This window comes from Schistocerca cancellata, chromosome 4 (genome assembly GCF_023864275.1).
Source record: "Schistocerca cancellata isolate TAMUIC-IGC-003103 chromosome 4, iqSchCanc2.1, whole genome shotgun sequence".
Classification (NCBI taxonomy): domain Eukaryota; kingdom Metazoa; phylum Arthropoda; class Insecta; order Orthoptera; family Acrididae; genus Schistocerca; species Schistocerca cancellata.
This window is the reverse complement of record NC_064629.1, coordinates 660,061,144-660,087,602: the sequence shown is the minus strand read 5'-3', so window position 1 is coordinate 660,087,602 and position 26,459 is coordinate 660,061,144. Positions and strand designations below refer to the sequence as shown.

The following is a 26,459-nucleotide window of genomic DNA, read 5'->3' as shown; positions in this document are numbered from 1 at the left end:
TTGCACAGGATAGAGTAGCATGGAGAGCTGCATCAAATCAGTCTCAGGATTGAAGATCACAACAACAATAACAACAACAACAACAACAACAACTAACAAAAAACAAAAAAATACATCTTTGACATTCCATCCTCTCCATATAGTAGTTTGCATTCAATGGACAGCTGTTAGTTGGTCAGAATATGAAATCTGTAGATCTCCCCCCACAATTTTATACTCCTTAATACTTCAGGAGCAAAGATTTCACCCGTTGTCTCTTCATATTTGATAATAAGCCTTAATTTTATTCTATGTTTTTTCTTGGTTTCTTGACCCATATGATATAGGACAGTTCTGGATGGAATATTAATAATGAAAGGAGTAAAGGTAACCACTCACCATATAGCTGAGATGTTGAACCAATTACAGATATATAAATAAGATCTTATACATTGTTGAACTTGTCTGGAGGTTCAGTAATATTTTCAGTCTTGCTTATACGCCTATTAAGAACCCAGTACTTCAACCATAAAGTGAGTGATTACTTTTCCTCCCCCCATTACCTCTTCATGACTGATAACAACATATCTTTCTGTGCAAAAGTCAGTTAGTTATTAGCATATTCCTTGGATTATAATTGCAAACTCTTGCCATGATATGGAATGAGTCAGTTTTACAGTTATAGTACATTTTCAGTGGAAAATATGGATGACAACAAGCTGACCATATATGTACATGATTTATTAATGGTGCTTTTGTGTTTTTTTCTCCATGCAGTGATTTATACTTAACCACATTCAAAGTCACTCTCTTCTTCACTCTCCCAAAAAAATACATCCACACAATAATTGTACTACTCCATACTCATAAAATCTTATATGGATTAGAAGTAGTTGCCAAGCAGATATGATTTTGGTTTATGTTTGAAGTTAATTTTATTCCCCATCAAATTATGTATGTCACTGGGAAGGAAAATGCCTTACTCCTTTCTGTGTCACACTAAGGCTGAGTGATGGATAGTGTTAATCATTTCTCCTTCCAGTATTAGAGTTATTAATATTTCTGTTGTATTCAAACTGTGATTAAATGTTGACAACTAACTTCATGATTATTTTTATCCCACATTTCTGTGTAATGAACACTATTTTCCTCAATGATGAGCTCCCAAGGATATGATGCTGTAAGACATTAGTGATCGAAAATAGGAAAAGTAAGTCAACTTTTTTACGTTTTCATCTCTAAATTCTAATATAATCTATAACACAAATAGTTGCAGAGCTGAGACGTTTAAGATGCTCTGTAACATGTTACTTTCCATTAATGTTGTTACCAACATAAATATTTAAAAATTTAGAATGTACTGTTTCATTTATTGATTTACCCTCATGCATTATTAATTATAGTGTGGTCAGGCCTTGTGCATTACTGAACTGCATGTACAGTGTTTTATCTAAATTGTATTAACCCTGGTATCACCAATGCATTTTCCAAGGTGTGTGTGTGTGTGTGTGTGTGTGTGTGTGTGTGTGTGTGTGTGTGTTGGGGGAGGGGGGGAGGTACTTTATGCCTGCCACAAAAAAGCTTTTTATTAATTTAGTTAACTGTTGTTAACTTTTATTAATAACATCCTTTTTAAAAAGGCTCCAGAACCTGCAAATATGTTTTAGCAAAATTTTGGCAATAGCAAAATATTTTCCTTAATGTGTACATCAAGGGGAGAGGTACTTATGACCACTAAAAAAGATTTTAAAAAATACAAATTTTGCTAACTGTCACTGACTCTTTCAAAATGTAATTTTTAAAGGTATGCAGATGTGTATGAAGGGTCTCAAACCTGAGAATGTTAATATGACATTTGTTGCAAAAAGTCACATTCACTATGAAGACTTAAATTTTTGAGTTAAGTTTTACTGAAAATTTTAAAACAATTGCATAATTTGGTATAAGAAATGATTAAACACAATAAATATGTTACCAAAATTTTAAAATATAAAATACATGAATAGGTTACATTATTTTCCAAAGGTTTTGAAGTTATTCTGTGATACATGAACATAATACTTGCTTTGTCAGTAAAGAAAATTATTTTTGCTTCTTTGGTACATGATGGATGATCATGTATAACATGAACAAGAGTGGGCTCAGTATTGATGTCCATGGTATACTTCCACTGATTATTCCATATTCTGAAGATGTTATGTTTCATTGAGATTTTCATACAATCATGGATGATTAAGAAGCACTTACTTAGTATCAACTCTGGAAAGATGAATTATGCAAGACTTTCCAGATCCACAAGGTTCAATTAACAAGAATTCTAATAGCATAATATCTGAGCTTTTTGATGAGAATGGTGTGAACTGCAGAGAATATACCAGTTGGCAATATTTTGTCATTCCGATTTTGTTTTTGCTGATTTGCGGATTGAAAAATGACATGTTCTGCGTAGACACCCTTTGAAATCCAAATTGAGACTGACTGCACAATTTATATTCTCAAAGATTAATTGTCAACTTTAATTTAACTGTTCAACACTAACTACAAAACTGAATGTGAAACAAACACATCATTAAATAATAAATGCAACCTTATTACAGCGTTAACAAGCTAAATACAATACATTTATATGACAGGTTTCATTGTGATTTTCATACAATCACGGATTATTAAGAAGCACTTACTTAGTATCTACTCTGGAAAGATGAATTATGCGAGACTTTCCAGATCCACAAGGTTCAATTAGGTACCTTGAAGCTAGAACAATGCCTCTGACTGCACCAGGCATTATAGGTGCTTCAGCATGCTCTACTGATGTTTCAACTATTATGCATGCTCCTTTAGGGAGATCTGTTCTCCAAGACCTAAAAAAAGAGTAATGGCAAATTTTTATAAAAACCTAATATGGCTATACAAAACACTAGACCAGATGAACTGTATACCTTCTTTCTTTAAGATGATTAAATTCTATTTAAAAGAGTGTCTGTAGATAACTTAGAATGTAAAGCAAAGAGACTGACTGATGCAGAAACAGTAATGTAATATTTATTAACAATCAGGACATGAGCATTGTAAATAAATGTTACTGGTACAACAAAAGCTTTAGTTCATGAAGATCTATGTGAAAACATGATAGATTTCATAAAGAAGATTAACTGATTTGATATTTGCTTCGATGATGTGGTTGAAATAGATTGTTTCTCGAATACATATAAACTCATTCTTTGCAAAGGGCTGTAATGTGTATCAGGGAGTATTTTACATTCTGAAATATTACTGGTCCTGTCAATTCTCTTTTTGAAACCCTGCTAATAATTGCATCTCGGAATTTCACTACTACTGCTACTACTGTTGATGAAGACTGGTGCTACTGCTACTACTAGCTGATTAGAAAATGTTTGAGTCAATTTGGCATGCTGGTGACAAAAATAAATAAATAAATAAATGACATAAAACATGAATTAGTGATTTTACTGAATATAATATGAATTAATTTGTGTAGCAAACAAAACACTGTGTTTATTATATAATAATTGAATCCAGATGTAACAGTGTCGCATGCTCTTATTCCATGAGATATTGTGGACAAGCTCAAAATTTAACCCTCCCGTGCTGGCCAAACACTGACGATGAAAATTTCTGTCAGTAGCAGTATTCAAACTGGTTACATTCAAACTGAGTGTCACCATGCGAGTGTGCATTAACAACCTTTGCTATTGAGGAACATGGATCCAAATCTAAACTGTTGTCAACAATAACAAAACACAGTGTCACTATTTAGGTGTTACTTATGGTAATGACAAGACTGTATGAAGTATTTGGGTTCAAGATGACATGTGAAACAATCACTGAGAACCTAAAAACTAACATGATCATAGTTTTGTAAAACAAACTACTCTCCCCACATTTTTGTGTTGAGGCATCCTGAAATGCACAAAAGTGCCAATAACAAGAAAACATGCTCAATGCACATATATAAAAAGGGTTACAAATATTGCCAGTGGAAAATAGTTTCTCACTGTAACTGTACAAGAAAAGTTAGAAGAAAACAAAAGAAGACATACTTGGTACAAACAGAGAATGGACCAGAAGAACTGCCCATCAAGTTTAAATAATTGAAGGTGAAAGAGAAAGTGGTGCTGATACATCAATGAAAAAGTGAGGATTATTAACAGACATTCCTCAGAGCAGTACGTTTAGTGGTCATCCATGTTGTATAAACGACTACGTCGAGTATGAGAGTGTAGCACTGCCAGACATATATTGACAACGAAAACACTGATGCAGCGACCTACAGATCAAACGCTACTACACTAGTGAGCATTAGCAGTTCTTCTCTTCTTATGGAAGTGGATAGAATACAAATAATGCACAGTATTAAAAATGAAACACAATATAATTACCAGGCTTCTGCAACAATACTGAAATTATATGAATTCTTCTTGGAGTTCCTAACCGCCATGAATAGTATGAGACTACTAGAGGATTGTAATTGGAAGGTCTAACACATGCAACAACTGATTATTATGAGACCATCAGACATTTGAAAAACCTCAGTATTGCTCAGGGCAGCATGTCAAGGTTCAGATACATACCTGTTAAACCTTGACTTTGTAAGCTATGCATGTATCATTTCTGTTCACCCTGAAGCCTTAGTACATAAATCTCCATTAATGCCATTAATGACTTTGTCAAACTGATGTATATTTTGATTTATACTCTCTAGGTAAAATAAAAAGTCAAGGAAAATGGGAAAAAATAAGCTGCTTTTCTCCATGCATATATCTTCCTCTTCCCCATTATGATTGAAGTACACTTTTATTGCAACCATTAATCTTGTTTAAATAATCAAATGAAACACATTTACATTTTAGGCAGTATGTTATTTTATTTGTGTTGTGATTTAATAATTGAAACTGGCCAGCAGCATAAATAAAATAACATATGGACTGAAGCAGAAAATTACTTCATTCAGTTATTATACTTCAGCTGTTGAACCTCATACCACCATACCTCTGTGGCAGAACAAGCTGCAAGACTTGCCCAGTCCATCCATTCCAGTCCTGTAACAGGCTTATCCTATACCCCATCAGAGGCAAGGCCACCTGTGAAAGCAATCATGTCACATACCAATCCTGCTGTAAATACTGTACAGACTTTTATGTTGACATGACTACCAACCATCTGTCCATTAGTATGAATGGAAATCACCAAACTGTTGCCAAGAACAAAGTTGACCAGAGCACAACATGCTCAGTTTCAGTCTGCTTCACAACCTGGTACATTTCGACCCTCCCCTCCACCACCAGCTTCTGTGAACTATGCAGATGGGAGTTATCCTTGCCACAAATACCCCACTCTCGTATTCATCCTGGCCTCAGTCTGGGGTAACCCACTGTCTCCGCACCCTCCACCCAATTGTTTTCCCTTCCTCTGTCCTGTCAGTCCTTCCAGTTCACATCCCCATGTCACCTTCAGCATGTGTCACTCCCCAATGGCCCCTACAATCCTGCATTAACATGCCTAGCCCATATATCTGCCACCCGTCCCTCATTTCTAGCCAGCAAACTGACTGCCTCCCTCTAAGCCACAAGCCACCCAACCCCAGTCCCTCTCCTTGCCTCCTGTGATCGCCTTTACTCCAAAAGTAGTTACATTCTACAATAACTTTTCTACAACATTTTCAATGTGTATTCTACTTTACTGTTTAAACAGTGACTTTCCACACATAAAATTTAGAACTGAAACTTTTTGACATTCACAGCAGATCTGTGTACTGAGGAACTGGATTTAGTTCAATTTTCAGTTTCACAGACATATCATCCACTTCATTCTGACAATTTGTGAATTGTAATACTACACTTCAAATCAACAACAACACAAAGAAGAGCAGCAACAGGGGAGTCATAAAATGAAGTGACTACTATGATAACCAAAAAAAGTCTCAGCAATCAGAAAATGATTGCAGGAGGCAATGACAATACAAATCAACTTACCTGAGCACACAATAATCTTTGGAAGGCAGCGGAGCCATGCTTGAGCACACATACTGGAATACTTCCCCACGAGTATCAGGTTTTGCAACAACCCTCCATTTTAGAAGAGAATGATCCCACATATGACGCTCACGAAGTACCCTTTGTAACAGCTCCTGTGGTGGTGCTTCAACTTCTGTGCTGACCCGCCACAGACGAAGTGGATGACCATCACCAACTTTTTTGTATGACATTTCCACTAAGGTATCAGCTGTGCATGGTACAAAGATCCAGCCTCTACTTCTGCAATAAAGTAACACAAAGAAGCATTTACTTTAATCAAAAAGTTCATTGTCTGTTTTCTGGTTGTGCTCTTGTTATACATTTGGGAAACATGACTAATGGTCGTTGTCTGATAATAAAACAAAAACGCTACAAATCAATGCCTGTGTTAATTTAGTGTGAGATCACGTTTCATGACCTAAAGTTGAACATTTGCATTTATATTTATTTTCAGAACAACATGCACAGATGTTTGGCCATACATACACAAAGGAATTTTAGCTTATAAAATTTCATGTAAATGATAGGTCTTTATTGAAGCCTGTCTTAAGAAAGTTATTGGAGAATATACTCAACAACAGTGCTGATGGATAATTAGCATGTCCTATTCCTACACTGACATGATTGAAATTTATACTATATGTGAATATTCACCTGGTGAAATCCAAAGCCTTGTATTCATTTTAATTGGCAATATACTGATACAATAACAACCATCAAGCATCAAGACAAGTAATGGAACTATCTTCATACTGTGGTACTGATATGTTATTACTTTTTGTTTTTCACAATACAGGTTACATTATTGGTTATCATCAAGTCTACTTCAGCTTACTTCCACCTTCCTGAGGAGTAACCATGGTTATACACATTATTTTAGAATACTTTTACTTATGATAAGGGCAGTTCTGAGCACTACTGAATCTTGTACTCCACAGTATTTACTAAATCTGGGTATTTTAGGCAGTGTTCTTTAAGTCATGTGGCATAAATTTCTTCTTTCACTTTATCTACCTGACTAGCTTGATACACAGCTTGTAGGATGCCAGATGAGAAAACATGAGGTAGGTTTCTCATGATTGATGTATGGAGGATTCAGGCTGGTTGGCATGGGGAAGACTGTTAAGATTCTAGTGATCAAGTGCTCAAGCATTTATTCCAGAGTATCAGAGTTCGAAGCACTCCTAAAAAGCACTGGGGTTCACATAATACTGGACACAGGAACCTGGATAAAACCTGAAATCAATGGCAGTGAGATTTTTGGGATAAAAGTAAATGTCAAAAAGATATGTTAGTGGAAAATAAAGGTGGAATATTTGTCACACTAGACATATCCACAAAGACAGAAATGGGACCAACATGCAGAATTGTTTGGGCATACCTCAGTACTAAGGGTTGATATAAAGGTATAGTTGAAACTTTCTATTGGCAACTAGAAGTGACCAAAAACTTTAGGGTAAACTTCAGCTCACTAATATGTATCACTGGAACAGATTTTAATCATCCAACAATCAACTTGATGTTCATGACAAGATATCCTGAAATACAGTTCTAAATGACTTCTCTGGAAACTACCTAGAACAGATAATTGAGAAGCCCACTCTTCATGAATCTATGTTGGATCTAGTCACAAGAAATGGGCATGACCATTTTGTTAATGTCCACATTGAAACTGGAATAGATGGCTATGAGGCAGTTGTAACAACAATGATTACCAAAGTATAGAGGGCATGATTTACACATTCATAAAACTAATTGAGAGACATAGCTAAACAAGAATTGGATACATATGAACATAGTAGAACAGTATGTGATGGGAGGAGCCATCTATGTTTCACAGTGTTTGTAAGGAAAGAAACAGAAATCACTGCACAATATATGTGTAAAACAAAGTATGGGGCTGTAGAGAGAGAAATGCTACTGGAAACTTGTTTGGGTGTTAAGAGGGCAATGCATGAAGCTTGCAATGATTACCACAGGACAATCTTATCAAAACACATCTCACAAAATCCAAAGAAATTCTGGTCATATGTGGGGCTCTCAACAGCACCAAAGATAGTTTCCAGATACTCATGGCTAACACAGTAAATGAAATTGAGGGTAGCAAATCAAAAATAGAAATGCTGAACTCAATATTCAAACATTCCTTTAGAAAGCAAAATTAATGAGTACTGTTCCAGTTTAACACTCATACCACTGCAAAGATGAGTGATATAGATAATGTAAGTGGTGTGTATGTAGACTTTCCCAGGATATATTACTGGTAAAAATCTCTCAGGTTTCCACCTGGGTAACAGCTTAAAATACCACAGTGTGTGTCACAGTCATTCTGGAAACATTGGTCATTTAAAACCCAACTCATGTTTTTCTCATCTCATGTGTTGAAAGCCATGAACCATAGTAATCAGACAGATGAAGTATTCATTGACTTCCTAAAAGATTTGACTTAGTATCACACCAATATTTTCTATACTAGTTACTACTCAAGTTTTCTTTATTGCGTTTTGAAACACATAGCAGCATGATTAGCCCATATAACTTAGAAAGAAGTCATGTAATCTATCAGATGTATCAATCAATAATGCCATACTATCAACATGCTTCATTTCATGTACGCCTGGTGGGTCATTGCAAGTGGTGAATAACACCATGTCTCTGGATGACATGTCACTTGGGCCCATCAGCCACCCAATCCACGGGCACACTCTCACTTCTGTTTGTTAGCTAGTGTGGCTTCTCTCCACAGCTGACTGAAGTATTGATGATGACTCTGCACTCGACTGATTGTTCTTTGAACTGCTTCATGTTACAAATGGGCCTGCTTGGTATCTGGCAACTGTAAAGTTTTGCCTATCACTATCAAATTCTGTCTTGGTGGATTGTGATACCATTTGGTTCAAGTCCTGCTTCACTTATGAGCACTATACACCAGCAAAATTCACACTGTGTCTATTCCAGTTATTTTCATTTTTAGTCTTGGAATGAAATGAAATGATCATATTGCACTGTTGGCTGGGTGGCCCCATTTGGAGGAGTTCGGCCGCTGTATTGCAAGTCCTTTTTAGGTGACACCACATCGGTGACTTGTGAGTCAATGATGATGAAAATGATGATGAAGGACACACAACACCCAATCCCCTGCCAGGAATCGAACCTGGGCCCCTGCGTGGTAGGTGGTAACACTACCGCTACGCTACGGAGGCGGACTAGTCCTGGAGAATTCATAGGATTAGTAACTATTATGAACTATGTGTCATTTATACTGTGTTGCAGTGTGTACAGAAAGTGCTGACAAATGACTTTTGTGCTCTAAACTGGGAATTTCTAAACAGAGCTTGATTAGTGATTGGTGTCAGTGTTCATAAAACTTAATACATTTTTTATTTCATTTTTCTTGGGAGCTTGATTGGTGACTGGTGTCAGTGTTCATAAAACTTAATAAATTTTTTATTTCATTTTTCTTTTTAAGTAATCTAATCACTATTTCAGTAACTGGATGCAGCAGTAACAAATTAATGGAGAAGAAAATTAATAAAAGTGTGGAGAGTTTTCCTTTATTTTTAAAATGTCTGTTTGTAGGACTTGAAGCCTTCCAAATGTCAATAAAAAGTTTTAAGAGAGATCACCATAAAGTTATGTAATGTTTGGAACACAGATTAAAAGTTTATGTATTGTTTCCTACTTAGAAACATAGTTTTCAAATCAGTTAAAATATATGAGAACCATAAAAACTAATGCAACTCTAGCATACTAAAGAAAAACATAATTATTTACAAATTCTACCTGTCTCTTGCTTCCTTGAGAAGAGCTGTAGTGCAAGCATAAAGATACCCTCGCCAGTCTTGGTGCATGTCACTACCTAGCTCCTCCATTGTAACTGGAACACTTTCTTCCATATAGTTAAAGTGACACTGGGAGAGCATTTCGTCTGTCACCTGTAAAATAAATTTAATGAGTAAGTACAAAACATAATGTCCCACAGTATAAGAAACTTTTATGACACTCATTTCTGTTGCATTGTGTGCAACACTGTTCAATATCAATTTGAACAGACACACAATAACATTATGTTAAATTTAGCTAGAGATGGCATGGCGATTCAATGGAACTGTTACGAGCATATTACACAGTCAGTCTGTAGATGAAATTTAACAATTTGATAATGGTTACTAACAATCTTCATTCAGGCAAAGCATGTACACTTGTGATGCTAATGGTAGTGCTGATGGTGGTGGTGATGGATGATGTGAGATATAAGGTCTCTTCCTCTACACACACACACACACACACACACACACTCTATCTCTCTCTCACTCTCACTCCATTCCTCTCCTCCCCTCCTCTCACATTTGTTTGTGTGTGTGTGTGTGTGTGTGTGTGTGTGTGTGATAGATAGAGAGAGAGAGAGAGACGGGGGGGGGGGGGGGGGGGGGGGAGAGAGGCAAAAGCACTGTCAGGTGTATAATATTTGGATACAACAACAAGAATTTATGGATAAACAATGTACTCATGACAACAAGAGATATTAAATAACAGCTGACATAATATCAGTTCATAGTGGTAATACGATTGTGATAAAATTTTATTATTATTGTTTGTGCCACGTGCCTTTGAGAAATCTTTACAGATCTGGTAGGGTACATGGAAGAAGACCAAGGCAACTGAGAACATTTTGTATGTGCTCAGTAGGATTAAGGTGTGGTAAAACTGTACAGCACATGCTGGTTGGTTAGATGTTCTCTGCATGAGATACAGCAGGAAATACAGGATCTGTTTCTATTCATCCACTTGACTGTGAGTGGTGTTTCAGTGATAGATCTAGGCATTCTGTACAAGGAAGACAGGGACCAGACAGAACTTATGATGTTACAACCATCCCTATAACCAAAAAGGCCGAGGTGCTGTTTTCCACTGAAACTGAGCCAGTGAGAATCACTTCATCTGTTGGGAATTGTGATGTATCCTGTGTCAACTGGGAGCAAACCAAAACAGCAGGGGTCTATTAATCATCAGTAGTTTAAATATACAGTGAATAATGGTACCAATTAGAGAAACAGCAACACCATGGTCACTCAGTGTGTATGCCTGGGAGCCCTATTCAATGTGTTGAAGAGGCAATTCTCACAGCCAGTAAGGAAACAGGGTCTAACCACGGGCAAACTGTGGTGCACATTAGGCCAAATGATGCCTGCTGTCTGTGCTCTGAGGTAATACTTGGATCACTCTCAGCAACTGACAGAGAAGGATGAGAATACCAGCCTTGGTCACAAGAGTTTCAACAAAGCTCACTATCTGCAGCATTGTCCTCAGAACAGATCATGGCTCCCCAGTTCTGAGTAGGGTTGGAGGCTTGGACAGAAATTCAAGTTGCATGTGAAGCTGTTCATACAAGACCCAGTATCAGAGGTGGGAACAAAATTTTAATTGGACTCACTTTGTGATGTAACAGTAAAATTTAGAGAAATCATAAGTTCAGTTGTACTAAAGTTCCCCAATCACATTGTAATCATCAGAGGAGACGTCAGTCATTAAACAGCCAATTGGGATGGTTACAGTTTTGTTAATGGTGGGTGTGACAAGATATCCTGTGAAACATAACTAAATGGAAGCTGCTTATAACAGTTAGTTTTAAAACCCACTTTTGATGGAAATGTATTAAACCTAATGGCAACAAAAAGACCTGACCTCTTTGAGGATATACACACTAAAACTGGTGTCAGTGACCATCAGACAGTTGTAAGAACAATGACTACCAAAGTACAAAGGGAAACTAAAATAAGTAGAATGATTTATATGTTCAGTAAACTAGATAAAGAAGTAGTAGTGTCATATCTCACTGGGGAATTTGTAACTTTTAGCTCAGGACAGGAGCATGTAAAAGAACTACGGGTCAACTTCAAAAGTATAGCAGACCATGGACTGGATACATACATCTCCAGTAGAACAGTTTGTGACGGGAGGAATCCTCCCTGGGGTACAGTCACCACAAAGAGCCTTCTAAGGAAACAAAGACAACAGCATAACAGGTCTAAAATGAAGCATAGGCCCACTGATCAAGAGATTCTGAATGAAACACATTTGGCTGTCAAGAGAGCCATGTGCAAAGCCTTCAATGACCACCATAGAAAAATATTTTCAAAAGATCTTTCACAAAACCCAAAAAATATTTGGTCTTATGTAAACACTGTTAGTGGCACCAAAGTTAGTATCCTGTCACTCACAGATGATATTGGGGCTGAAATTGAGGGTAGCAAATAAAAAGCAGAAACAATAAACTCAATTTTTACATGTTCCTTTACAAAAGGAAACCCAGGAAAATTACTCCTTCTTATTACCTGCAACATCTCACAGCTAAGCAGTCACACTGATCCAGCTTCAACATCACAAATGAGACAGTGAGCACTGAGGCTTCAACAATGGACTTACACACAACAATGGGACAGATTGCAACATCCATACCACCACCAACACAGGTCACAACAGTGAATTTGTCTCACAGTGTTCGAGCCCCTTGCTCCTCAGGACTCATATGTGATGTTGCAACAGAGTGCTATCTGACACAGAAGTGTACAAAAGATTAATACTTTGCCCAGGCAAATTAATATTATCCAATTTCTTGACATGGTGAACTTTTACTGATGGACTTATCTCCTCTGCCTGCCATTCCAGCACCAATTATGAATACTCTGGCACAAAAATATGCATATGGCAGAAGAAATCTTGTATCAATCCCACAAATGGCAGCCACTGCCCAATCAATCACATCTGATGTGAGTGGTATGGTGATAGGAGCACTGCTTCAATAAATTATTGCGTGAGTACAGCAACTGTTGCTTGTTTCCTCTTCTTCTCCTTCCCCCCCCCCCCTCTCCCCAAACACACATACAAAAATCTGATTCCCAGTGCAAGTGGTTAGCATATGGTACAAAGTTGTTCACAATAAATGCGGTGGTGACTCATTTCAAAGTTGACATTGAGGGTACAAAACTTACTTTTTATACCAATTATTAGACATTGGCAGGTTCTATTCATAACCCATCAGACGACAGTAGCCAACGGTGTTTTTGGCATCAGGATTATATCACACAGTTTATGACCAATTTCCAGCAACTCCACAGGGCAGACAGTGTCACCACAGACTACCTTTCCTGGATAAATATCTTCTTGGTGGATTCCAATTATGATGAGCCAGCCAAAGCACAACAATGAGATAAAAAAAACATGCATCCTTCTAGATAACATCGCGACTGGGTTGAAAATAGTATGCCACACTATGCCTGGCTACTCTGTGCAAGTTTGGTGAACATAGCACAAAACAACATTAGACCCTTCATCCCACTCCCCATGCAGAAGGCTATTTTTGACCAACTACATGGACTGTCACACCAAGTAGTATGTCTCACAACCAAACTAATAATAGACCATCTCATATGGCCTAGCACCAAATAAGATTGCAAAAATTGGACACAACCTTGTACAACTTGCCACTGCTGTACGACACAGCTAAAACATTGTCAAGTTCGATATCTATGGGCTCCTCCCGGAGTCCGGAGGCTTCCAGCACATTCTCCCTGCAGTTGATTGGGTCATCTGCTTGGTCAATGCTGTACCTCTCCCTGACATCATAGCAGAAACTGCAGCAAGAGTATTTGTACAATCATGAGTGTTACATTTTGGCTGTCCTGCTTCCATCAGGAAAGACTGAGTCAGCACTATTTACTGAATTCTGTAATCTTTGTAGTGTGCAGCACTTAAAATACATATCACCCTCAAAGCAATGGGTTGGTGGAGTGCTGGCACCATACACTAAAAATGGCACTCATGTGTCATTTGTGACGGTTGGAAAGAATTCTTGCGGTGGGTGCTTCTAGGCATGCATTCTGCATATAAGGAAAACCTAAATGCTTCATTTGCTGAAATCCTATACAGTGAGCCACTCACCCTACCAGCTGACTTCATATTGCCAACATGGACCACCCACAGACAAGGAACTACCTACTCTCCAATGCAACATGCCTCAGAATACCACCTCCATGGCCACATGGCTCACCCAAAATTTTTGTACATCCAACTCTAGAAGATTGTGATGTTGCAGGATGATACGATCTGCCCTGCCTTGTAGTCACCATGTTCAGGCCCCACAGAGTGATAAAATGTGGAGCCAATGCCTTTGACATTCTTGACCATGGGAAACTGACTGCTGTACAATGCATGGATTCTGTGGGATACAAATAGCAGACCATACACACGTACAGCACTCAAAATGGCAATTCTCTTGCTCCTTAATAGCATGCCTCCAAAACTGACATGTCAAACGAAAACAACACTGTTGTAGTGCATCTCAATTTGCAGCAATTTCAACCAGAAGAAATGACAGTAAAACTGGTCAACAAACTGCATGGGGAACGACAGGTTGATAACAGGTTTCTCTCCAAACAATTCACTTGCAGCTACAAACTCGCCACAATGTCAAACCAACCATGATCACATCATTATTATCAGCTGATGGAGTCCTTACCATCACAGCTACTAAGATGCAGCACCCACTCCCATGCTCGCAGACAGAGGTTAAGGCTATTGCAGCATGATCCTGCTGCCCCCACTGCCTAGTCCTCTGCCTCTCCTACCACACTCCAATGCAGACCAACAGTCATGCTGCAGCCAGACCCACCAATTCCCTCTCCAAGCTTATATCACAATACCACGAAAGCTGCGTGATGATTACGTCATCTGTGGACACTTTGATGACCTTTGTCCCCCCACCCTGTGCTTCGAACTACTGGGGAAGGGTGAGCAGTGAGACTGCTGGGATGAGACATCTTTGGTTGAGATGGTTCTTTCTGAACAACAGATCTGTGCATGGACTTTTCTCTCTATCATGGTGCTGGTAATAAAGTATGTATTATCTACAATGGCTGCCTTAGTTATTCTGTTATGAGTATTCCTACCTGGATCTATCACAGTTATAAAACATCACTTATGAGAAATAATCAAGATTATTTATTATTTGTTTATTTATCAGGTTCTATAGGACCATGTGAGCCAAAGGTATTTGTGGATAGAACAAGTCTACATCTACATGGTTACTCAGCAAATCACACTTAAGTGTCTGGCAGGGGATTCATCAAACCACCTTCACAATAATTCTGTGTTATTTGACTCTCGAACAGCGCATGGAAAAACTGAACACCTATATCTTTCTGTGCTAGCTCTGATTTCCATTATTTTATTATGACAATCATTTCTCCTTATGTAAGTCAGTGTCAAGGGGCTATTTTTGCATAGTCAGTACACAGTTTACAGAATGCTGATTAGATTAAAAAATGTGTGACTTATTTATGACAATACGTTTTGGGGGACACATTAACCCATTATTAAGTTCTATAAAACAAGAAAACACAAATCATTACATCCCATTACTACACATATGAGTACTGACACACGTATAAATATATCTGTAGTGCCCTGTCGTAACACATACCTTGAAGGTAATATGCCATTAGGCATGCAATACCATAGGGCAAGCACAAGTGTGTCGGTATGTGTAGTACTGCAATGTAATGATTTTTGTTTCCTTGTTTTGTAGAACTTAATAATGAGGTAATGTAGTTCTGAAACATTTTGTGGTAAATAAAAAACACATTTTTGATGACTGGTATGGAATATTCCCAGTACAGATAAGTGATACAGTTGTTCATGGCTTCACAACAGATAAAGAATTAAATATTTCATAAAACTCAAAAGAGGAAGTGTTATTCAAGTGTATATCTTTTCCATCTAATGTTCACCGAATAAATGTGGCAGTTTTTTCCGAATGAGTCAATACTGTCAGCAACAAATGGCATGATGGAATATATATGTACAAGAGAGAAAAGGGTTAGATTTTGGAGACACCTGAAGTTCACTCTGACACTGCAAATTGGTCTGACTACCCATTTATCAGCTAAGAGTATTCTTGGTGAGTGCACAGAGTTGCTCAAAAGTATAACACCAAATGAGATAACAGAGTGAAAGTAAGCAAGGTAAACAAAGTATCATGTCAATAAAGGAAAAAAACTACCCATGTACCAGCTTATTTACCAAAATGTCATGCAGGAAATAAATAAAATGAAATTGTGACTGGCAGCACCAAGTGTTATTTGTTTGTAAAGCACCATTTCTAATGGATAAAACACAAAATAAGCACATGTAAATGCTTTAGAGTGCACTTACTGTGAAAAGATGTTTGTGTTCTGTGATAAGGTAGAGAAAACAGTCATGAGGCTGTGTCTTACTGTGAATGTTCATTGTTAGACACCTTTTACATGTAAATGCTGTAGAGTGCACTTACTGTGAAAAGATGTTTGTGTTCTGTGATAAGGTAGAGAAGACAATCATGAGCTGCCCGATTTTCAGCAAGCTCAGGCTGCAATTGAAAAATGGAGGGAGCAAGGCATACTGCAATATTGCTGGCAGTCATCTGATTGACACTGGAATGTTGAGCTACACATGATAACAGCCACAATAGAGCCTGTAGTGCTTCTCGGTGTTCATCTGGCAGCAGAAGCAGTGCACAACGTACAGCTTCAGCACGGAGGCTTGCCACTGATACATCTGAAAACAGGAGACACGCATTTATAAACCAAAATTAACTTATTTTTTCCACAAAAAACACTATTGAGGCAAACATACTGAATATGAAATGTGTAATGTAAAAGGTATTGCAAAGTAAGGAACTGTAGATCCAAGACTGTCATAACTGAAAAGGCATACTAATTTTTAAAATGCTATTGTCAATATATCCAATTAATTAAAGCTATTCTGGAAGATCTAAGTGAGGTTTTACCGATTTTTAAATGTTTCTTGCATTGATTTCCTTACGCCCATTTTGGCATTGTTCACCTTTTCTCAAAAGGGCTTTGATTTCTTTGAAGTCTGTGATGAATCTCTCTTTGTTTTCATGGCAACTTTCTAAGAACTGTCATGGCAGATCCTTCCCATCTCTCACATCTGTATTTGGCACATGGATGTTTACAGCATACCATACAAATTTTCTGAATTTTAGTAACTAATGCTCCACATCTTTGTTCCCAGAGATGACTGTTTGAGGTTGATTGGTTAGATGATCTGCAATGTTTTCTGTCACATTTATTATCCAAAATATATGGAATGATGAAAAAATTTGTTTGAGGGCATTGCTGCAGCATATATGCAACAAAGTGTGACTCCAATGTGGGTATATAAGGACTGACATGTAGGCAAAGGATTTGTGTTGCATTCCTGTCTTTCCAACATGTGTGCAGTAAATTGGAATTGCAATTATTAGATTCTTCTTGAAGTTCGACAGTGTTTCACCCTTCTCATCTATTTTGCATACCAGGAGGATTGGTTTTTCTTGGTATTTTATCCCAAGATTCTCAATAATTCTGAGGGAATGTCATCTACTGTAGGTGATTTGTTCTGACTTATCCAGAATGAGATTTTCACTCTGCAGCGGAGTGTGCGCTGATATGAAACTTCCTGGCAGATTAAAACTTTGTGCCTGATCGAGACTCAAACTCGGGACCTTTGCCTTTCGCAGGCAAGTGCTCTACCATCTGAGCTACCGAAGCACGACTCACACCCGGTAGTCACAGCTTTACTTCTGCCAGTATCTCGTCTCCTACCTTCCAAACTTTACCGGGTGTGAGTCGTGCTTCGGTAGCTCAGATGGTAGAGCACTTGCCTGCGAAAGGCAAAGGTCCCGACTTCGAGTCTTGGTCGGGCACAAAGTTTTAATCTGCCAGGAAGTGTTCTGACTTATGTCTGCAAATGCTCAGACAAATTCTTGCAGTATCATATTTATTATCTTATCTTCATTTACTTCCTCTCCCCATTCCATAATAGTGCCTTCAAGTTTCTTTCATTTTTATAGCCCTCCTGTATATTATTTCCACATTTCACTCCATATTTGTTTGCTTAGTACTGGCTTGAGATCTAAACTCTTGATATACATATAGCTGCTTCTACTTCCTCAAAAGGTTCCTTCATCTTCCTGTATATGGCCTCTTTGGTTTCCATAGTCATGTGCACATCTACAGCACTGGATTTCTCCTCTAGCCATTTTACACTTTCAGTAAATGTCATTTTTAGATGTTGGTATTCCTTTTTGCCTGCTCTATTTGTTGCATTTTTGTATTTTCTCCTTTCATTAATTAAATTCAATGCATGTGTTATCCAAAGATTTCATTTGGGCCTTGTCTTTTCACTAGTTGTTACTCTACTGATTTCACTAATCCATCTCTCAAGCCACCCATTCATCTTCTATTTTGTTCCTTTCCATGATTTCAGCCACATGCTCCCTTCAAAACTCCCAACAACATCTGAATATTTCATTCTTTCCAGACCCTGCATCTTTAATGTCCTAATTCTATGCAATTTCTTCTATTTTAATCTGCATTTCATAACCAATAAATTACAAACAGAGTCCATAGCTGTTCCTGAATATGTTTTGTAGCTTCAAATCTGCTTTTGGAATCCCTTTCATACCATTATATATTCTACATTAAACCTTCTGGTGTTTCTATATCTCATCCATGTTAACAACTTTCTTTCATGATTCTTAAACTGTTTTCAGTAATTAAATTGTGATCAGTACAAAATTTTACCAGGCAGCTTTCCCTTCTATTCCTTTCTCCTAATCCATATTCTACCATTTTTAGTTGTCTTTCTTTTCCTGCTATTGGATTCCAGTCTCTCATCACAGTCTAAATTTCATCTCCACTTTCATAATTTATTTTATTTCATCACACTTTTTTTTTCAATCTTTTCGTTGTCTATAGTGACAGTTCTACTACTGTGATGGGTATTAGCTTTGTGTCAGTATTGACTATGAAAATGTTTTTATAATGCTGTTCATAGTAGTTCACTTGTATTTCCATTTTATTTTTCATTACTAGTCCTATTCCAACATAAACTATATTTGATTTTGTGTCAGTAACCTAGTACTCACCCAACCTGGAATCCTGTTTTTCCTGCCACCACAACTCACTAAATCCACTTCAATTTATTGATTTGCTTTTTTAAAACTACAAGGGTAATCCCAAAAGTAAGGTCTCCTATTTTTTTATAAGTACATACACCTATTTATTTCTACAATGGTTTACATCAGTTTACAGCTTGAACATTTAACTATTTTTCAACATAATCACCATTTCTGTTAATGCATTTTTGGAGATGCTGTGGCAGTTTTTGTATGCCCATTTCATACCAGCTCGCCACCATGCTGCTCAGAAACCTCTTGTTTCACCTCGCCATCGGAGATGAATCGCTTTCCGGCCAAATGTTCTTTTAACCTAGGCAACAGGTGATAGTCATTGGGTGCCAAGTCAGGACTATAGGGTGGGTGGGTGATTATGTTCCACTGAAACTGTTGCAGAAGAGCAATGGTTTGCCAAGCAATGCGTGGGTGAGCGTTGTCATGGAGAATGTGTATGCCCTTGCTCAACGTTCCTCTTCTCTGGTTCTGAATTGCCCATTTGAGTTTTTTCAGATTCTCACAGTACCTGTCAGCATTAATTGCAGTCCCGGTGATTCAGCTCTGATGATGAGGTGAAAGAAGAGGTTCATAACTTTCTGAACAGCATGGGGGCGAGCTGGTATGACATGGGCATACAAAAATTGCCACAGTGTCTACAAAAATGCATCAATAGAAACGGTAATTATGTCGAAAAATAGCTAAATGTTCATGCTGTAAACTGATGTAAACCATTGTAGTAATAAACAGGTCTATGTACTTATAAAAAAATAGGAGACCTTACTTTTGGGGTTACCCTCATACTTAACCTACCAACCTGATTGAGGGGTGTAACATTTCACACTCTGACCCACAGTACACAAGACTTTTTTTCTGATGACATCCTCCTGAGTAGTGCCCACCTGGAGATCCAAATGTTATAATATTTTTACTTCCATAATATTTTACCCAGAAGGATATTGTCATCATTAATGCATACAAAGGGCTGCATGTCACCAGGAAGTACATGGCTCTAATTTCCTTCCTTTCAACTGTTTGCACCGCGAACATAGGAATGCCTTATTGGCTAGTGTTACAAGGCCAGATCATCCACATTGTTGCCTCTGAAACTACTGAAAAGTCTGCTGCCCTCTTCAGGAACCACATGTTAGTATGACCTCTCCAGAGATACCCCTCCGAAATGGTTGCACCTGCAGCATGACTATCTGCATTTATGAGTAGAAAACAGATTCAGTTACAAGATTTTTAATGACAATACATATACAACATATTACCAAGTTTATCAGGGGGACGAAATTAATATCTTTTCAACTCTTGTTTCACCTTTAAAGACAGTCTCTTTCTCCTTCTGGGTAGATACTTCAGTTCTAGTGGCTAAGGTCCTCCTGGTAATTGTTTTAGGAGAAGACTAATTCCAGCCATGCTACTAAAATTTCAACATATTTCTTCATAATCTCAGATACTAATCAAAGTTTTCACATATATGATTAGTGTGTGTTGGTTTCTTGTAAACTATATGACTCATAATTATATATTTTCATTGGGATATTGTTGTTGCTATGGTCCTCCATCCTGAGACTGGTTTGATGCAGCTCTCCATGCTACTCTATCCTGTGCAAGCCTCTTCATCTCCCAGTACCTACTGCAACCTACATCCTTCTGAATCTGCTTAGTGTATTCATCTCTTGGTCTCCCTCTACGACTTTTACCCCCCATGCTGCCCTCCAATACTAAATTGGTGATCCCTTGATGCCTCAGAACATGTCCTACCAAGTGATCCCTTCTTCTAGTCAAGCTGTGCCACAAACTCCTCTTCTCCCAAACTCTATTCAATACCTCCTCATTAGTTATGTGATCTACCAATCTAATCTTCAGCATTCTTCTGTAGCACCACATTTCGAAAGCTTCTATTCTCTTCTTGTCCAAACTATTTATCGTCCATATTTCACTTCCATACATGGCTACACTCCATACAAATACTTTCACAAACGACTTCCTGACACTTAAATCTATACTCGATGTTAACAAATTTCTCTTCTTCAGAAATGCTTTCCTTGCTGTTGCCAGTCTACATCTTATATCCTCTCTACTTTGACCATCATCAGTTATTTTGCTCCCCAAATAGCAAAACTCCTTTACTACTTTAAGTGTCTCATTTCCTAATCTAATTCCCTCAGCATCACCCGACTTAATTTGACTACATTCCATTATCCTCGTTTTGTTTTTGTTGATGTTCATCTTATATCCTCCTTTCAACACACTGTCCATTCCGTTCAACTGCTCTTCCAAGTTCTTTGCTGTCTCTGACAGAATTACAATGTCATTGGCAAACCTCAAAGTTTTTATTTCTTCTCCATGGATTTTAATACCTACTCTGAATTTTTCTTTTGTTTACTTTACTCCTTGCTCAATATACAGACTGAATAACATCGGGGAGAGGCTACAAACCCTGTCTCCCTCCCTTCCCAACCATTGCTTCCCTTTCATGTCCCTCGACTGCCATCTGGTTTCTGTACAAATTGTAAATAGCGTTTCGCTCCCTGTATTTTACCCCTGCCACCTTCATAATTTGAAAGAGAGTATTCCAGTCAACATTGTCAAAAGCTTTCTCTAAGTCTACAAATGCTAGAAACAGGTTTGCCTTTCCTAAATCTTTCTTCTAAGATAAGTCATTGGGTCAGTACTGCCTCACGTGTTCCAATATTTCTACGGAATCCAAACCGATCTTCCCCGAGGTCGGCTTCTACCAGTTTTTCCATTCATCTGTAAAGAATTTGCATTAGTATTTTCCAGTCATGACTTATTAAACTGATAGTTCGGTAATTTTCACATCTGTCAACACCTGCTTTCTTTACTAATATGTCCAAAAGTGATATATTTCTCCACAACATCAAAAATGTAGAAGATAGAAGAAATACAGGTCAAGGCAGATACTTGTCACATATGTGTGAATGCTACAGATTGCTACATCTGACAGATACAGCAGCTAAGCCACAGAAGTGTGCACAGGGAAGGTACTAGGAGACTCACTGCAATGGGGCCATTGATATGTCACTGGGACTGAAGTAAGCTCATTGGAAAAGAAAAAAAATATTAGAACACATGGAGGAGTACAGAGTAAAGAAAGAAAGCTAACATTTAGTATGCGAATTCTCAAAGCTATCAAATTAGCTCTTCATAAGCACACTATGTATGTTAGTTTCTTCTTTACTTTTATTTAAAGGAATGTTTGACTACTTACGCTGGAAGATTGATATGAATGTTTCTGAGAGCTTGTTTGTCATTAGTGGATCTGGAAGCTCCCTAAAATATTGCTTTACCATGTCAGCAACATCATAAGCTTGTTGGCCTTCATAGCTGACAAGGTCTCCATGAGTCTCTGTCATGATCTTCAGTTTATGTATACGAGAGCGCACTCCAGACTTGCGGAACAACCCAACTTGGTCAAGGGCATTATTTTCAAGCCAGCGCAAGGCAATCTGGATACAGCGAGGCAGGGCCTGGCCAGATCGCTGTACAGATACGACCAGTGGAACTCCAAACACACTCTTATCTGAAATGACAAACATATGTCATTAGCAAAATACCATAACATTCACTGCCATTTACGAATCATAACATATAAAACTTTTAAAAACAACTGATATTTCAATGATAACAACAACACGCACATGTTCACAGACAATGAGTTGCCTCTTACATGACTCCACACCCAGGTATCACCTTAACCTGTTCCAGCAGACTTTATTGTTTTGCAAAATGCAAAATTATTCTTGGCAGAATGGCTCCTGATGGTTTGATGCAGATAGAACAACAGTGATTGTCTGTGGTATTTCATTTAAATTGATCACACTGTTTCAAAGGTCATGATTAGCACCACTGCTGAAGAATTGAGTAAGGAAATAACATTTTGAAACAGAACAAAATGATGTCCATTTGACTACAGTAAATTGTGGCTACTGCTGCTGACATTTTTATTGTGTTAGATATGCTCAGTGCACAGCGTCATTGTTTTTACCATGGGGCAATGTAGAAGGAGGTGTAGGAAAACCAACAGTTTTTTCAGTGCCACTGATACCTCAGTATACCTAGCATCAAACATCATGAGATTTGAACATTCCACTAAGTCATGAATTAGTGAGTTAGTTTCATATTCCATGTATCATTTCACACTCACATTGCAAATTAATTTGTAAATATGGCTAAATGCTGAACATTTATAAGGTTATTATTTTTTAAATATACAGCCCACAACCCTTTACACATTAAAATAATAGACATCATTTTATGGAACAGAAGGAGTTGTCAAAAAGAAACTTTTGCAAGTTGTTTTCAAATTTTCCTTTGTTGTTATCTGTCAAACATTTTATATCACTGGGTAAGTGATCCAAGATTTTTTGCAGCATCTTGCACCCGTTTTTGTGCCAAAGACAATCTTAACATGGAGTAAAGAATGTCATTTTTCCTTCTGGTATTGTAATTATCTACATGACTGCACCTTTTGAACTGTAGTGGATTATTTACAATGAACTTCATGAGGGGGTAAATATACTGTTAAGCAGTAGTCAGAATGCCCAGTTCCTTAAACAGATGTGTACAAGATGATACTGGGTGAGCATCATATATTATTCTTACAGCATGCTTTTGAACAACAAAGACTTCCCCTCTTAAAGTTGAGTTACCCCAGAACATTATACCACATGGCATTATTCAGTGATAGTATGCAAAATGTGTTAACCTACTGATTTCTCTCTCCCCAAGATTTGCATTGATTCTAAGCACAATTGTGGCTGAACTAAGTTGTTTTCAGAATTCCAAAATGTGCTCTTCTAGTTTAAATTCTCATCAAAGTAGACACCCACGAATTTTGAAGTTTCCTCACCATTTGCTACACTTATCATTGGTGTGCCCTAAATGTGCAGAACTATATATGTAATGTCTTTTTAAAATTAAGGATGAGACCATGCTCAGAAAGCCAGGCAGTAATAAATTTCTTGTTTTTCTTAAGACTTGCAGAATAATATTATTCATTGCATTCAGTTCTAATCTGGAAATATCTATATTTGATGGTATTGTGGAGAAAAATTTCCTGAACTGAGAAAACTATGTTTCTTCTTGTTTAATGTTGTCTTTGGTGGGGTCTGTGTTAATAATTTCCATACAGTTTACAGATAATTAATTAAGACTATAAGTAGACAGAATATAGTTTATAATCTCACAATTTTCATTGTCTGCGAGGTTAACTTGCAAACCAGTCACCTTTCATGTCTTCTTATTGTTCCAGTAGACACATTGCAGATCACTGTCAAACACAACATAGCAAGTGGTCTATAAACTATCAAATAGTTTACAACACATAAAAGTGACTGGTACACAGTATAGTGGAGCATGCTGTAAATATTGTTTGTTGGCATTTAATAGACAGACTTCCACAAGATCAAATACACCACCCAGGCTGTAGTTACAAATTTTAGCTTCCAGTCTAGTGACATATGTTTTCTACTGTTGTAAAGCAACAACATACATACAATTAAGACATAGAAATAACATTGTGACACATAATTTGGTGGCCTGAAGCCATGTTTTAGACATCAAGTGTATGTTAACTTGTAAGTTACACTCAGCCACATATGTTTTATACTGTCACAGAAAAGTAATGTGGACAATTTAGACATGTGAATAACACTGTGACACTATTTGAGCATCTATCGTGCCTTGCACAAACGTGGAGTGCAAAGATTGAGCAACAGCCACTGTCAAGTGCACATTAACCTCTAAGTCACACCAGTAGTGTCAATAAAGTTAGCTACATGTATTTTGTACTGTTATAGAACAATAATGTAGATATATGTGCCAACTTCCATCCCCCACCCCTTCTCTCCGCTCAAAACTCAACCTACCACTGCACACAGGCAACCAGGCCGTGTGACGTCACAAGTATGCATACCATGGGCAAGAAACCAAAGTATAGGGGGGGGGGGGGGGGGGGAGTGCTCTACCTAGATGATAGTGTACCTACAAACACAAGATGTTTTATGACTGGTACTTCAGTCTAGTGACCAATTTTAGAGTCATATGGAGGAGTGTACACTAGAAACTGTCATAAGCAGCTTCCAACATTTTCTACAGTTTTTGTTGTTGCTACACATAAGAATGTGCCCAAGTCCTACATATTTAACTTCTGTATAATATATTAAAGTTATTTAGAATATATTGTTAATTATTCAGGCACAGATTTTTATGGCAGGTATAATTCTATATATTGTGTTTTTAAAACCAGTTGTAAAATGCACGGATTGTTAAGCCATACTTCATTCATCATGCGCCATCTTGTACCTTCAAATAGAAGAAGGTCTTTTACCATCGAACATGTGATCGTTGCAAACTAACTGAGTTTTGTTAATGTTTTAAGAATTTTGCCGATATTGAAAATGGAAATTTTTGGTAGTTTCCAGTAGCCTGATTGTCAAAATATGGCTAACTTATAACTGGTTTTTGATAATACACCTGATTATTTTGATTTCACTTACTTATTATTGGTATATAGTAGAGTAGTAATGTGACAGACAGATGACTGAATTCAGTGTTGAGATGATTTTCTCGATTGCAATACTTTTAAATTTCGGTAGAATATTTGTTTCTAGGTACATGGCCATGTTGTACACTGGAACAAGTTTTCACATTTGGAAAAACCTTAATTTTCGAGAGCACTTTTTGTAATTTCAGAAGAAGACTGCAGCACATAAAAAGTGAAGGCCACCATAAAAAGTGGAATAGGAATATATATTAAACTTCTATTGCAGGCAAAAGGTGAAACTTTGAAAAGCTCTCCCCTACTACTAGCTCATATACATATTCTTATGATCCATTTTATTCCTTTTAACAAAAACTAGTCTGAGAATGGTTGTGTAACTGAAAGTGGTTTTTGCAGTGGTCTTCAGTTTGAAGTCTGGTTTGATGCAACCTGTGCAAGCTTCTTCATTTCTTGATGACTGCTGTAACTTACAATCATTTGAACCTGCAAACTGGAGCCAAGCCTCTACAATTTTTTCCACTTTGCCCCCACCCCTCACCCACTCCACAAACTTCCCTCCAGTAGCTAACAGACTAAACAGATTATTTCTTCCTACCTCAGGATTGATCTCTTCATTATTTATATGATCAACTGACTAAATATTGAGTATTATTCTGCAGGACCACATTTCAAAAGCTTCTATTCTCTTTTTGCCTGAATTGTTTCTCATAAACATTTCACCTACATATAAAGCTGCCCTCCATACAAATACTTTCGAAAAAGACTTATTGATACAAAAATTTATAAGCATATTCAGTGTTAACATATTTTCCTTCTTCATCAAAATATTGCTTGATACTGCCAGTCTGCATTTTATATCATCTGTACTTTGTCCATCATCAGTTATTCTGATGCCCAAACGACACAACTCAGCAAC

General features: G+C 37.5%; 1 protein-coding gene across 1 annotated transcript in view; it reads right to left on the bottom strand.

The window, feature by feature from the left end:
• The window catches only part of LOC126184369 (stAR-related lipid transfer protein 13), a 681,898-nt gene that overhangs the window by 22,922 nt on the left and 632,517 nt on the right, over positions 1-26,459 (bottom strand). Inside the window, exons 16-20 of the mRNA XM_049926754.1 lie at positions 22,250-22,561; positions 16,345-16,607; positions 9,798-9,949; positions 5,973-6,254; positions 2,661-2,840 (exon numbers count right to left, since the gene is read on the bottom strand). Of these exons, the coding sequence (XP_049782711.1) occupies positions 2,661-2,840; positions 5,973-6,254; positions 9,798-9,949; positions 16,345-16,607; positions 22,250-22,561 (1,189 nt within the window). The remainder of the gene's footprint in view (positions 1-2,660; positions 2,841-5,972; positions 6,255-9,797; positions 9,950-16,344; positions 16,608-22,249; positions 22,562-26,459) is intronic.